General features: G+C 54.5%; 2 protein-coding genes across 2 annotated transcripts; one reads left to right on the top strand and one right to left on the bottom strand.

The window, feature by feature from the left end:
* Positions 1 to 495: 495 nt before the first annotated feature.
* Positions 496 to 6,559, top strand: CCDC63 (coiled-coil domain containing 63). The gene is made up of 11 exons (XM_049806921.1): positions 496 to 558; positions 740 to 903; positions 1,056 to 1,245; positions 2,369 to 2,488; positions 2,960 to 3,141; positions 3,690 to 3,871; positions 4,322 to 4,542; positions 5,005 to 5,079; positions 5,478 to 5,670; positions 6,055 to 6,252; positions 6,444 to 6,559. The coding sequence occupies exons 1-11, from the start codon at positions 496 to 498 to the stop codon at positions 6,557 to 6,559; spliced, it is 1,704 nt and encodes a 567-aa protein (XP_049662878.1).
* A 760-nt stretch (positions 6,560 to 7,319) lies between these two features.
* MYL2 (myosin light chain 2) lies at positions 7,320 to 11,851 on the bottom strand. The gene is made up of 7 exons (XM_049805622.1): positions 11,744 to 11,851; positions 10,683 to 10,772; positions 9,953 to 10,028; positions 8,947 to 9,051; positions 7,730 to 7,805; positions 7,597 to 7,645; positions 7,320 to 7,467 (listed from the first exon to the last, which is right to left on the bottom strand). The coding sequence occupies exons 1-7, from the start codon at positions 11,849 to 11,851 to the stop codon at positions 7,369 to 7,371; spliced, it is 603 nt and encodes a 200-aa protein (XP_049661579.1). The 3' UTR covers positions 7,320 to 7,368.
* Positions 11,852 to 13,049: the final 1,198 nt, after the last annotated feature.

Below are 13,049 nucleotides of genomic sequence, written 5' to 3'. Positions count from 1 at the left end.
AGGCTTTCTTTTGCCAGCAAGGTCTTGGCTTGCGGTGGGGCTGATTCTGCCTGCCCTCCTGTGCTGGGGATGAGGCTGTGGCCTGAGAATTGGGTGTCGGGGTAGGTAGGGTTGGGGAATATGGGTCAGCTGAGGACACAGGTAGTGGTGGGTCTAACTGCCACAGCTTCGGTGCTTACCTGTTAGGCAGTTTCTCGTCTAGAAGCTCACCTTCCCACAGCTGGGGATGTGAGCACTCTTGCTCTGCTCCTGGGTGAAGTCAGCTGGGTTCGTACACATCCCCAGCATGAGTGGGTTTGGTTCTGACCTGTGGTCCTTGCAGTCATGCCAGGTGATAAAAGAGGTGACAACTTGCTGTCACTTGCTCTGCCCTGCTGTTGGCTGTCTGCACCCTGTCCTGGAATCGAGGTGCTGGCTGTGACTCAGCTGCTGTGGTCAACAGGCACTGATTTCGGTCACTGTTAACAGCTCCTTGCCCTGGGGAGTGGTGGTAGCATGGGGGTGGATTGCCCAGGAGCAAAGCGTCTGGTGCACTTTGCTCTGAAGCTCAAGGAGTTGGTTTGTGTGGCTCAGAGTTTTGGGTGGTAATGAATATCTTAGGTGGCAGTGAAGAGTTGAAAGTGGTGACAAACAGCTGGAGGTGGTGATGCCTTTAACCTGCTCCCCTGTGTCGAGCTCCACTGTCTGCCACTGCTGGTTGTGTTTGCTCAAATGACCAAACTCTCCCTCTTTGTGGCAGAGGAGAGGGCCCTCTTTGAGGCAGAAGCTTTCAGAATTCCCTGTGAAGGAGAAAGAAAAGCTGGCTGAAGCTGAGATCAGGAGACTGCAGAAACAGTTTCGGATAGCAGTGCAGAAGAGGAAATCTTATGGTGCCAACGTGAAGCAGCAAATGCAGGCTCAGGAGTGAGTGCGGCTTCGCTCTGCTGCATTGCACTTGGAAAGCTCCTCCATGCTGAGATCTGGGGAGCCTGGTGCTGAGATGGGGGGCGGTAAGGACGTGCTCCGGCGTTGCAGGTGGGATGTGCTAAATGTCATTTGCCATTCTGTTTTTACAGAAAAGAAATAGAGTCGCTGACTCAAGAACACAAAGAGGTGTCATTAACCCTGAGCCAGATCACGTCTCTGAGAAATGTGATGCTGGATGACAGAAATTGTATGGAGCTCCAATGCCTTTTGCAGACCAAATATCAGTATGATTCTCTGATTAGAGACAGAAAAGCCCTCTTAGCAGACCTGGACAACCAGGTAAGAGCATTTGGACCATTCCCTGGCTGAGCATGGAAGAACATAGCAGAGCCCTATGGCTGAAACTCCTCAATGTAAATTGCATTTAATTCAGGCCTTGGAATATAATGCTGCCTCATGGCAAAAGACACATGACAATGACAAATGGATAGAGCCAGGGTCCCATTCAAGTCAGCAGCACTGGCTAGAAAAGTAAGGTCTGACTCTCAACCTTGTTGCCCCACCAGTCTCTGCAGCTCATCTTTGATGGCACACACCTGCCTGGGGTCACACAACATCCCTTTGCTTTTCCCTTGATCTTTTTTTTCTCCTGAAAAAGAGGCAAAAATGGAACATTTAGTTGTGCTGCTGTGCTTTGCTAAGACATGGCAAATAGAGGAGCAGCAACATCTGAGGGATGTCCCATCACTTCTCCTGAGGACAGCCTGGTTGGATTTGGTCAACAGTGGGGTGAGAGGCCAAGGAAAACCCAGTGCTACAGAAGTGACACGTCCCTGCAGCTTTCTGCTCTGAACAAGCTGCCCATGACAGAAGTCAGGGAACATGCTCAGGTAGATTACAGTTGCTAGAGATGCTGCAGAGCTTTCCGCAACAGGGTTAGCTTTCAATCAGGGATTTCTTGGCTGAGTCATACCTCTCCCATCTGCCCCCCGCTTCATTGTTCTCCAACTACTTCATTCTTCTGGTGGATTTATTTCCTCTGGCAGCTGTCCACTTCTGGCAAAAGTTTTCCTCCACTCATTCCCAGGGAGGTCTGCACAGATCCCTGTCTGGCCAGCACAATACCACTACCAAAACCCCATCCTCATTGCCTCTTCCACTCTACACAGAGTGCTGCTGTGCCTTGTTCAACACCTGCTGAATTTCCCTCCAGAGGCAGCTGCATTTCCTTCGTGACACAAAAATAAACCCATTCCTAGTTACAGTTTATGTTTCCGCGTGTGCAGGATGGGATCCTTTGGGATTAAATCTGCTTCTATAACTGTGAGCTCATTAATGACATGATTGCTGTAGTTCAGGTCAACAGAGGGTATTTTCTTTGGCTAAGTGTCCTGTCAAGAGTCCAGAACATAGGGGTGGAGATTATACTTTCTTTTTTTTTTTTTCTTCTCTGTGTGTGCAGATACTAGAGCTTGAGAAAAAGATTGTGAGGGAAAACCAGATAGCAGTGAAGGTGAAGCAAGCGAACTGTAGCAAACGGCTGCAAAAGCAGATTGAGACACTGGAGATGCGTCTAAACAACGTAAGCAAACATTTTGCAGACCTTTGGAGACCATGTACAGGGCCACGCTGGGGCCTGTGTGCAAAATGCCTTTTAGTCAGGATAAAGGGTAATGATGCAAACACATTTGGTTGACACAAGCTGCGTAAAGCACCTGGCCTGATTGGTCCCAGATTATCTCAAAGGCTCCTTCAAGCTTGGTGACCCAAATGCAGCACTTGTGCCATGCCAAGAAGCCTGAAGGTCTGCACCTGTTTAGTGATAAAACCGAGCTGCCTGAAGCCACCTTGCCTTGGACAACGCCACCTTCTGGTCTCTGCCGTGATCAGCCTGGCCTACTGTTGCCTCCCCTGTCTTGGGGAGGAGGCTAGCGCAGGGCAACTTAAAATCTCTTGGGCTGTGTTTGTCTCAGCCCTGGTCAAGGTCTTTCAGCAGAGACCTGAGCCCCCCAGTCCCACACCAGCTTCAAACATTTTGCTTCCCTCTCGCCAGGTCACTGTCCATTTCGATACCATCCTGACCAGAAATAACAAGCTCCGAGAAGAGATTGAAAACCTGCGAATCCAGAAAGCCATTTTGGACAACTTCTACTTGAAGCTCCATAAGAAGCTGGATCAGCAGAGGAGAAGGATGAACACTGCTGTTGAGCAAACCGCACAAGCCTACGAGCAGCGGTACATGGCCTTGTGAACCCTCTGTGGCAAACTTGGCACCGATGGGCGATGCCAGTGATGAGTATGGATGTAAAGAGAGACCAACTACAACTTCAGAGAGAGAATTCACTGCTCTTGTCTAGAGCTGGGTACTAAGGGTTAGGTGCCTGGTCAGTGCAGGGAGACTCGTACCTCCAGGGTGATTTACTCCATCTATCCCAGACGTTTCTCGGGATGGGGTGAGTTGCCCCATGAAGCAGTCTCTTTCCTCTGAGTCCCACCTGAGCCCGCATGGGGGGATGCAGCAGACCTGGAGCAGAGGCCAGCAGGTCCTGTCAAAGTGAGCCTGGCTGCCACAGTTGGGTGCTGTGTCCAAGTACAAAAGCCTACCAAGAGCTGTCAGCTTGCTGCTGGCCTTGGGCTAACACAGCTGCGCCTGGATCAGAGCTGGGCAATGTGCACAGCATCACGGGGGCTTTCCTAGGTCAGGCACGGAGATGCATGGGAATGGCCAGGAATACAAATCCTTATACCTATGCATGGTGTACCCTGCTGCTCTCTGTGTGCAGGATGGAGGCTCTGGCAAGGATTTCAGCCATGAACGAAAGGCACAGCAAAGACACTGTCCAGTACAATGTCGAGCTGCAGGAGCAGGAGCGTGTCCTTGACCAGGAGACCAAACTGAAAACCTTCGTGCTCGCCAAATTTACAGACCGCTCTGAATTGGAGGAAAAGGCCAAAAAGAAAAAAGGTATCAGATGAGGGAAACCATGTGCAACTGGGACCGCAAACCAGGACTCTGCAGGGTTGGCAAGGGGGCTGCTTATAGCACTGTACCCCAAAGGCAGGACCTCTCCGCCACCTGCAGGCTCCTTCATCCACCCTTTGCCCTAGAGAAGAAGAGGATGAACCAAGTGTCCAAGTGATAACCAAGTGAGGCCACCCAAACCCATGTGTCTTGGGGTGCCCTTGGGGTAGAGGGAGGGATGGGGAGGCAGGGAACTGGGATGGATCCCACTGTGTTTGTCACATTCCCACACAGACTGTGAGATCCTTGCTTAATTTCTGAGTGAAATAAAGACACCTTCTGCCCCCCCTGCCCTGAGCACCCTGCCAAACCCCACAGCACCCACAGGGGAAGGCTCTGCAAAGGGCAGTCTACAGGGACATGCACAGCCCAGGCCCTCTGTCTCTCCCTCAGCCTTGAAGGTAGCCCAGAGGGCAAAACGGAGCCAAGGGGAGAGCTTTGAGAGCCAGGAGGTGGCTTACAAGCGTCTGCTGGAGCTGGCGGAGGATGGGGACATTGACCGGCTGGTGAATGGCTTTATCGAAAAGGAGGAGAAGAACTTTGCCTGCTTCAGCTATGCCACTGAGCTGAACAACGAGATGGAGAAGATGCAGCGGAGGATCAAGGACCTCCAGGTCTGTTCCAGGCTCTTCATGTCTCCCCTTTCTCAGCTGGTGATTGGTTTTGGCTCTTGCATGTGTCCAGCATCACTGCCCACACCAGAGCCCAGCTCACAGCCTGCCACACGGGTGGTATTAGGGGAATGCAAAGGGGTAGCCAAAAATATAATTCCATTAGACAGAATGCTGCGTTCTCAGAGCTAAAAGTGTCTCAATGCTGCCACCGTGTACCCAGCAAAAATACTGCAGTATCCAGGAGGGCCAAGAGCTGCCTCGGCTGTGTGTGGGGCTAGCTGGAGTGAGAAGTGCTGCCTGTTGTGGGGTCATCACCTGCCCTCCTGGCCTGGGGACACTGGTCCCCAGAGGGGTCAAGTGGAATGTCCCTGCTTCCAGGGTGGAGGGATGGCCCCAGCCTCTGTTAGGCGCATCTGGTGGGCATTCAACCAGTACCCCCTCCTTGTGCTTGTCTTTACACAGAACGAAATTATGGCCCTCATGATGGACCAGGAAGATGCAGAGAACAGCAGCCTTCATGTCCTGAAGGAGCTGGAGGTATGGTGGCTGGGATTTCCCTCTGCAAGGGCAGCAGACCCCTGTCTGGCCCAACACGTGTTCTAAGGAGTCTGGTCATGTCAACGCTGCTCTGGCCATTGGCTAGAGAGGCATGGGCAGGAAAGGGACCTGCATTGGCTTTGGCAGCCCTGTCTCCCAGTGCATGATGAGAAGTTGACTGCAGGGCTACTACCGGCCTTGGTCCTCCAGCGCCTGGGGCCTCATCTGCGGCAGGGGGAGCTTGAGATCCCCTTCATAGACCCTTTCCCCTGCAGGGATGGGAGCATCCCACAGCCTCTCCTGGGATGTCTCCAGTGCCCAGACTGGAACTGACCAGCACTGGGGTAGCAGGGAGAGCAGGAGGCTGGTGTGACACCTAGCAATACCTTTGGTGACAGGAAAAACTAATGGAAACCACTGAGGAAGCCAACCGGTACGAAGACAAATGCAAAGAGAGCAGCAAAGTTCTGGGCCAGCTCAAAACCGACATGGAGGTCCTGTTCAAAAAAATCAACTGTGACGCTACAAAGATAATGAAGCAGCTTGGAGAAAACGGGCAGATCACAGATCTGAACCTGATGCAGTTTTTTGGTGGGTCAGGGCTACCCGTCTTCCCCCCCCACATGGCCTGGACCTTGTATGTCTACCACCTGCTTGCACTCTGGTTTAATTGGGCTGTCTGTTTTCCCATGCCCTGTCATGCGTGGGCATCCCTAATGTGAATTTGTGGTAGCAAACTCCCAGCAAATTCAGGAGCTGAGCCGGCTGTATAAACATCCCAGTGGATCCCCCAAGCCCTCATCTTGGCTCTGGGTGTGGGACCCTGCCTTGGGCCCTTGCCCCTGGGGATACAGGCTGCCTGACGGCACTCCCTTGGGGAAATCAATGGATGCCCGGCTCAGCAAACAGCCAGGGGTGGGTTTGGGCAGGGGCCTGGTGCAGGGGCCCTGCGGGACGGTGCTCCTTCCCACCCAGGTCTCGTGGAGAAGAAGGCCAATGAGCTCCTGCTGATGGAGTCCATCCTGCGCTACACGTCAGCCAATGACTTGGATCCGGCCCAGCCCTTCACCAACCCGCTGCTGGATGGCACCAGCCTCCTCCGGCCGATGGATCGGGCCCAGCTCTGCCCACCGCCCCCCACCCTGGACAGCAACACTGACGCCATCGACGTCTGTGAGTGAGGGAGGTGGGAGGGAGGGGCTGTGGCCATGCAGCCAGCCAATCCACAATTCCCCCCTGGCTGTCCAGCCAATACCCTGCTGTTACCTGTCCACCCCAGCCAATCCCAACCAGCCTGTCCCGCCCCACCGGGTATATAAGGGCTGTGACTGTGCACATGACGGGGTCGCCATTTTCTTGGGCAGTGGAAGTGCCGCTGGACCACGGTCAGCTGCGCCAGCTGATTCTCCAGAGCCATGAGAAGGAGTGGGGCAACGCTACTGGCACGGGCAAGAAGGGGAGAAATGGCGTTAAGGTGTGAGCGCCCAGCAGGGATGAATTAAATAAACAGTTTCACTCTTGAGCTTCCCCTCTGCTTCTGCAACCTGGATGTCATTCCATCTCCTTTCCCCTCTGGAAGAAGCCCAACGCCTTCTGCAGGCCTCAACGTCTTGCCGGGTGGTATTTCAGCATGGCTTCGCCCACTGCTGAGCACAGCCACAGCCAGGGCAGAAACAGCTGTTCTCCAGCAGGATGCTGTCCCTGTTGCACAATCCAATGTGCTTCCTGCAGCTGGGCATCACGTGGCTGCTAGGGAGGAGATGGGGACCACGGTCCCAGTCCTACACCATGCCTGTTCAAGGGGCCCGGGGAGGGTATGGGGGGACGCAGGGGGGATAAGCACACTTGCTGTATATCCCTGCTAAGCTGGGAGAAGCAGGCAGCTCTCTGCTGCCTAAGTAAAGCTGAGGTCAGTGCTGGTCCTGGGTTGGTGGGACCAGATGGCTCAGTGCAAAACAGGCTGTTTGGGGCTAGGAGCTGCGCTAGCCTGGGAAATGGCGATGCAGAGGGACCCAAGGGCACACAAGTGTGATGTGCAGTGGGGCCAGGAGACTGAGGGCTGTGGGATCTGGGATGAGTCTGGGAGCTCCCGCTGGGCACGGACACACTGTGCAGACACACCATGCAAGGCCAAGCACTGCTCACACCAGCGGCTGGATTTCCTCTCATCAAAAGGCAGTTTAATGTGGATGCCATTTACGTGTTCCCCAGAGACAGGGGCAAAGGGACCCCCCCGTGTGACCTAGAGAGAGGCAATCTCACGGTTCCAGCCCCAGCGCCGAGCGTGGGCTAGTCCTTCTCTTCGCCGTGCGTAATGACATGGACAAGGTTTTTGTAATCCAGGTTGCCAGATATGTCTGGAGGGAAGGCTGCGAACATCTGATCAATCTGCCGGGAAAGAGCCAGGGTGAAAAGGTGGCACAGAAGGGGTTTGTGGCTGGGGCTGGGAGGAGGGCTGGGGGGCCTGTCGGGATGGAGGGTGTGGGAGGCTGGCAGAGGGTGGGAAGGAGCTCGTACCTCTTCCTGGGAAAACCTCTCGCCCTGCGTCATCAGCATTTCTTTGATGCTGCAAACAAGAGAGCATGGTGAGCACCAGGTGGGCCTCGGTGGGGATGACTGCCCCCCCTCCCCTGCACACCCCTGCACTCACTAGGCGGATTTCAGGCCTTTCCCCTCTGGATCGAACACCTTGAATGCATTCAGGATCGTCTCCTCCGGGTCAGCACCTGCGGGTGATGTGACCATGGCCATTGGAGGCAGTGGAGAAGGAAGCCATCTGCACCCTCCTGCTTTCCCCTGCCTTTGGGAGGAAGATGGGGTGCAGGCTGTGAAGCAGGAGGCCCTGCAGGAATGCCAGCCCTGCAGCTGGGGCCTCAAGCATGAGTGCTGGCACGAAGAGGAGCAGATGTAGGGTCGTGATGCGTCCACAAAGCAGGCTGTGTCACCACTGCCCTGGCAGCCAGCGTCTATCTAATCTTTCGGGTGTATTTATAGAGCTCCAGGCACAGGCCCTTGGGGCTGTGTAGCCTCCTGGAGATCTGCGGGGAGGCTGCATGCCTTGGGTTGTGTAAATGATACAGGGTGCAGCCGGACGGGGCCGTTCGGTCAAAGCCATGCTGTAGCCAATGCCCTTGCCAGGGTGGCTGTTGGTGCTGCCATTAGTGTCAGCAGGCTCAGAGTCAATGGAAGATGTCCCATCCCCTCTTTCTATGGGGACAGCAGCATCACAGCCTGTTGGGTTTTTTTATATGGCTGGGGGAACTGGGACACAGAGACCTGCTCATACCCCCCCAGCTGCCTTTGGGACTGTTTGTATTGCAAGGCAGCATGAGTTTGGGGGCACAGGGACCTCCCTGGGGACAGTTGCTCAGGGTACGTGACTCTGAGTTTGTTCTGTCTGTGGTGTCTCAGGATGGGGAGGCAGGGAGAGTGCCCAAGTCCAGGATTTGGAGGACAAGGACTGGAGCTCTTGGGGAGAGAGGCTGTTGCTGTTGCTGGTCCCACTGAAGCCTCTATCTTTGGGGGCGGTCCCTGTGATGCCACTTGGAGAAGGTAGCACTAAGGGATGTGGGAGGGATGAGTGAGGGAGATAATTTCGCAAGTATCCCATTGTCGTCCCCAGGTGTCACCTCTTGGCTGTGGTGTGGGAGGAATCTTTGCTCTGACCCACTTCGTGGGCTCTGTACACCACAGTATGGCAGTCGGTGACACCTGCCTTTCCTTTAGCAGCTCCCATCTGAGGCCTCCAAGGAGCCTGGAAGGGTGATGGAGGCCCTGAGAGTTGGGTGGCTTCCCCAGGTGGGACAGGATGTTGCTGATGGTGTGGGTGCCCATCAACCACCCCCAGCTCCCTGGGTGCCCTCTCACCCTTGAGTTTCTCCCCAAACATGGTGAGGAACACAGTGAAGTTGATTGGACCAGGTGCCTCCTTTATCATCTCATCAATCTCCTCATTTTTCACATTCAGGCGCCCTAGGGGAGAGCAGCGTTGGATGAATCACATGTCCATGTCTGGCTGTAAATGCATGCAGACCTCCAGGCTCTGCTCTATGTGCAGGGGGCTAAAAACACACCACAGGAGCCTTGGCCTGGAGGTTTTTCCCCCACCCGAGGGAAGCAGCAAAGCCATGGAGAGCCACCTCTGACAAGGAATGGCAAGGGAGGATGGGAGAATCATGTGCTGGCAGAGGACAGGTGGGCTGGACATCTCCTGCTCTGGTTTCTCAGGCTTCAGGATCACAGAAAAGAGGGCTGTAAAGGACTGAGCTGTGCTGCTTCTTTCCCTCACTGCCGCATGGATCAGCCTGCTTCAGCCGTCCTCGATAGATGTTTTGGGTCAAAACCACCAGCACTGTGGTTCCCCCCTGGCCCCCGGTGTCAGAAGTGAAATGGACTGAATGCCTATGTCCTTCTACCTGAGGTTGGGTTGTCTTTGGGACTCCCCAACCCCATCGCTGGTTTGTCTTGGCCTCTATGATAAGAGAGCCAAGCTCACAACTTCATGGTTTCCCGCAAATCCCATACATCTCCCTAATGCCCATACACCCAGGGATGCTGTGGGATGGGCACAGCCAGGTGCTGCTTAGCACACACAAAGGCAGGGAGCATTTATCTCTGTATAATCCAGGAGCTGGCTCTCCTCTAGTACCTACAGGATTAAACACCCGCTGCTGCGGGAGCTGCTCTGAGTCACCCCACATAGGATCTCACTGGCTAACAGAAGTGATTTTGGATTGGGAGGTATTCAGCAAAATAGGAGATCCAGTTAACCACTGGGGCTTGGTTAAATGGGAGCTCACACCTGGTTTCTTACTTAATAGGTCTAATGTTGTCGAAGCTGTAGGGGAGGGGAGGGTCCTAAAAGGGGGCTCACCGAGCGCAGCAAACGTGTCTCTCAGATCAGCCTTGTCAATGAAGCCGTCCCGGTTCTGATCCATGATGGTGAATGCCTGGAAGCACAGGAGGAGAGCAGGGAGCACATGGAGAGAGAGAGTTGTCAGCCTTTGCAAAGGCTTTAGTACCCTCCTCCTCCTCCCTTGACTTGGATGGGACAAGGGCACTTTGAGCTCTCCCAGGATGGGACTCTGGGGGTCCTCACCCAGCGAGGGAGCAACAACCATAACCCTAATCCAGCAGGAATCCTGGCCCCTGCACCCTTGGGTGATGCAGGGTGATGGCTTCCTACGACAGTCCAAACCCTAATGCCATACAGATCCTCCCCTTGGCCAAAGCCCTGTCACCCCAAGATGAGACCAACAAGGGAGGACAGCCTGAGCTATCAGCTCCCCTAGCTGGGACCAGTTATCCCCATAACATGAAAAGCTCCTGGCACAGTGGGTGGGAGCTAGCTGGGAGATGTGCTCCTGCTCTCCTGGATGCTGCTGGCTCCTCTGTGGGGTGCAGGCTCCTGGGAAGCTTTGAGGCGATGCCGTATTTAACAGTGTCACTGAGTTGTTATTCGCACTTTTAAAATAAACCGACTCAAAACCAGGCATGCTGCCTCTTGTCGCAAACCAGCTGTCACCGATGTGAAAGCGCTGAAGAAAGAGCTGAAGGTCACATTGCATCAAGGACCCTCAGTCATTTCTACCAAAACCACCTACCTCTTTGAATTCCTGGATCTGGGCCTGCTCGAACATGGAGAAGACGTTGGAATTAGCACCTTCAATCCTCTTCTTGGCTTTCTTGGGTGCCTGCAGGGGTTCAAGTATGTATCACTAATTCACTGGCTTTTTATGGTGTGGAATAAAAGCATGAAACTACCCTAGTCTTAGTCGTGAGTCCTTCACGGTAGCTCTGGGCTAGTGCTGCCACTGTACTTGGGTGCTTGGTGGTTTTCCCGTGCATTGCTCAGGAGCTCTGGGCACATGTGACCCTCCAAGATACTGAGGCACATTAAGATCCCTGCTTAAATTACAGCTCCATCTTTGCTTTCCCAATGAATTTAGGCAAAAAGGTCCAAAGAAAGATGAATTGGGAAATCAGTTCCCCACCAAAGGCTATGGCAGATAAAAGGATCGGCACTAGGGTGAGATGTCCCTGGGTGGAAATGCAGGCTTGGGAGCACTGCTGAAGTTGCATGCAAGGGCTGTAGTTGTTAGGTGCTTCCTTACCTTTCTCTGTCTCTTGCTAAGAACACAGCACTTATTGAAATGTTTGCTTATTAAAAAAATCTGCCTTCTCCTGTGCTGAGGCTTGAAACAACCAAAAATGGCTTGATGTGTCTTTTGAACAGGAGGGCAGGACAGAGTCGTTCACCCTCCCACCCTGCCTACTGTCCCTCGGTCCAGCTGCATGCTCTGCCAGCTTTTCCCTCTAATTGGGGGGGTTTGCCAGAAGGAGGCAGAGGGGGAGGATTTTGGGGGACACAACAGCCTTTCCTCTCACTGCATAGAAGAAGGGAAAGCAGAAAGATGGCATTTGGACCCCAAAGCAGTCTGTCTCAGTTAGAAAGCTCTGCTAGCGTGGGAGACACCTCTGTGTTCCCCATGGGATGCTTTCGATGCAGCCAGATGGCTTGCTCACCCCCATTCCAGGGCAGGAGGGACCCTTGGCCATCAAATCCCTGTCACCTCCTTTGCTCCCTGCCTCTTAAAGCTATCCTGGTGAAAAAGCTAATAGATTTTGCCTTTTCCCGCTGGATCTTTGGGCTCTCGGTACTCACCATGGCTTCACACCGATGTTGCTGTGAGAAGTGTCTCAGAGGCAGTCCCTCACTTCCCTTGGGCTGAAACAATAAATACATCCCACTCTGGGTTAAAAATAACCTCATGCCCACTTTTGGCTGTAATAGGTAAGTTAGCCACCCCCAACCCTGTTGTCTCTGACTTTCTCTGTCCCTCTCTCTCTAATCTGGAATAGCAGCTTGTTGTTGTCACTGGCTGACGTGACATGTGAGCCAGAGACCGTTTCAAGGTTAATGAAGTGCCAGGCGGCCCCGCAGCTCCCACACTGGAGATGCTGACCCACGGTGGGGACTACACAGGAGCAATCCCACCTGTGTTTGTCACTCGGGCTGCGGCTGGGCTTTTCCCCTTCGCTGGGACATGCAGGGAGGACTTGGCCTAGGGGGACCCCCTGCTACGGTCCCCCAAGCCTTGGGAGGTGGATGTTTCACCTCAGTCCTGCCAGGCATCTCTCTGGGAGCCTTCATACCCCATCGCAGCGTTGGTATGGCAAAGCTGGGTGCTGGTCGGCTGCTGGAGGCAGAGGACCCCCGCTGTCCTGGGTGCAATAGGGTCCCATCGCTTGTGATGCTTGAAGAGCAGAAGAGGCTGCCGGCCACCCCATCTCTGGATGAAGGGGACCATCCTGCCACAGCGCCAGCTCAGATGCAGTGCCCCATCCGAGAGTGCCAGGACAAGGCCGGGGGCGGATGCTGAGCTCCTGCAAAGTCGGGCAGGCACGCAGGGCTCCTCTCTCATGTGTCACCCCCCACCGAGGCACCTGTCACCCACTTAAGCCAAACACTTGCTCGCCCTAGTCCAGGCGAGACACACACAATTAACTCTCCCTATTCCAGGCTCTGGCAGCCGGTGCGGGGCCACATCCTGCAGCACCCAGGAGCACCGGCCCTCATGCTGCCCAGCTGCCGCAGCTCACCAGCCTGAGCACGGCACGGCCGTCCTGGCCAAAGGCTGCATTTCTGCAGCAGGAGCCACCGAACCTGCAGACAGGCAGGCAGCAATCCTACAAAACCTCTGCTCGGGTCCAAGACCCATACCCGCCGCCCTCACAGAGCAGAACCACTGGCAACTGGGGCAGTTCTGTTTTGTCTTCAGTATTTTTAGCCTTTTAATTTTATCTCCCCTCCCCTTTGCCTTGCCCTAGGGCCGTAGGCGTGCTGGGGTGGGAATGGTGCTGGCAGCACAACGATGCCTATCAGCCACCGCCACGGCCCCCCAAGCTCTGCCATGCCTGGCATGGCCCTGACCTGATGGCTGGGGTGCAGGGGGGGCTGCCGGCCTCGC

This window comes from Accipiter gentilis, chromosome 7 (assembly GCF_929443795.1).
Source record: "Accipiter gentilis chromosome 7, bAccGen1.1, whole genome shotgun sequence".
In the NCBI taxonomy this organism is placed as follows: domain Eukaryota; kingdom Metazoa; phylum Chordata; class Aves; order Accipitriformes; family Accipitridae; genus Astur; species Astur gentilis.
Note: the sequence above shows the minus strand (reverse complement) of the source record. Positions and strands in the feature narration are given on the sequence as shown.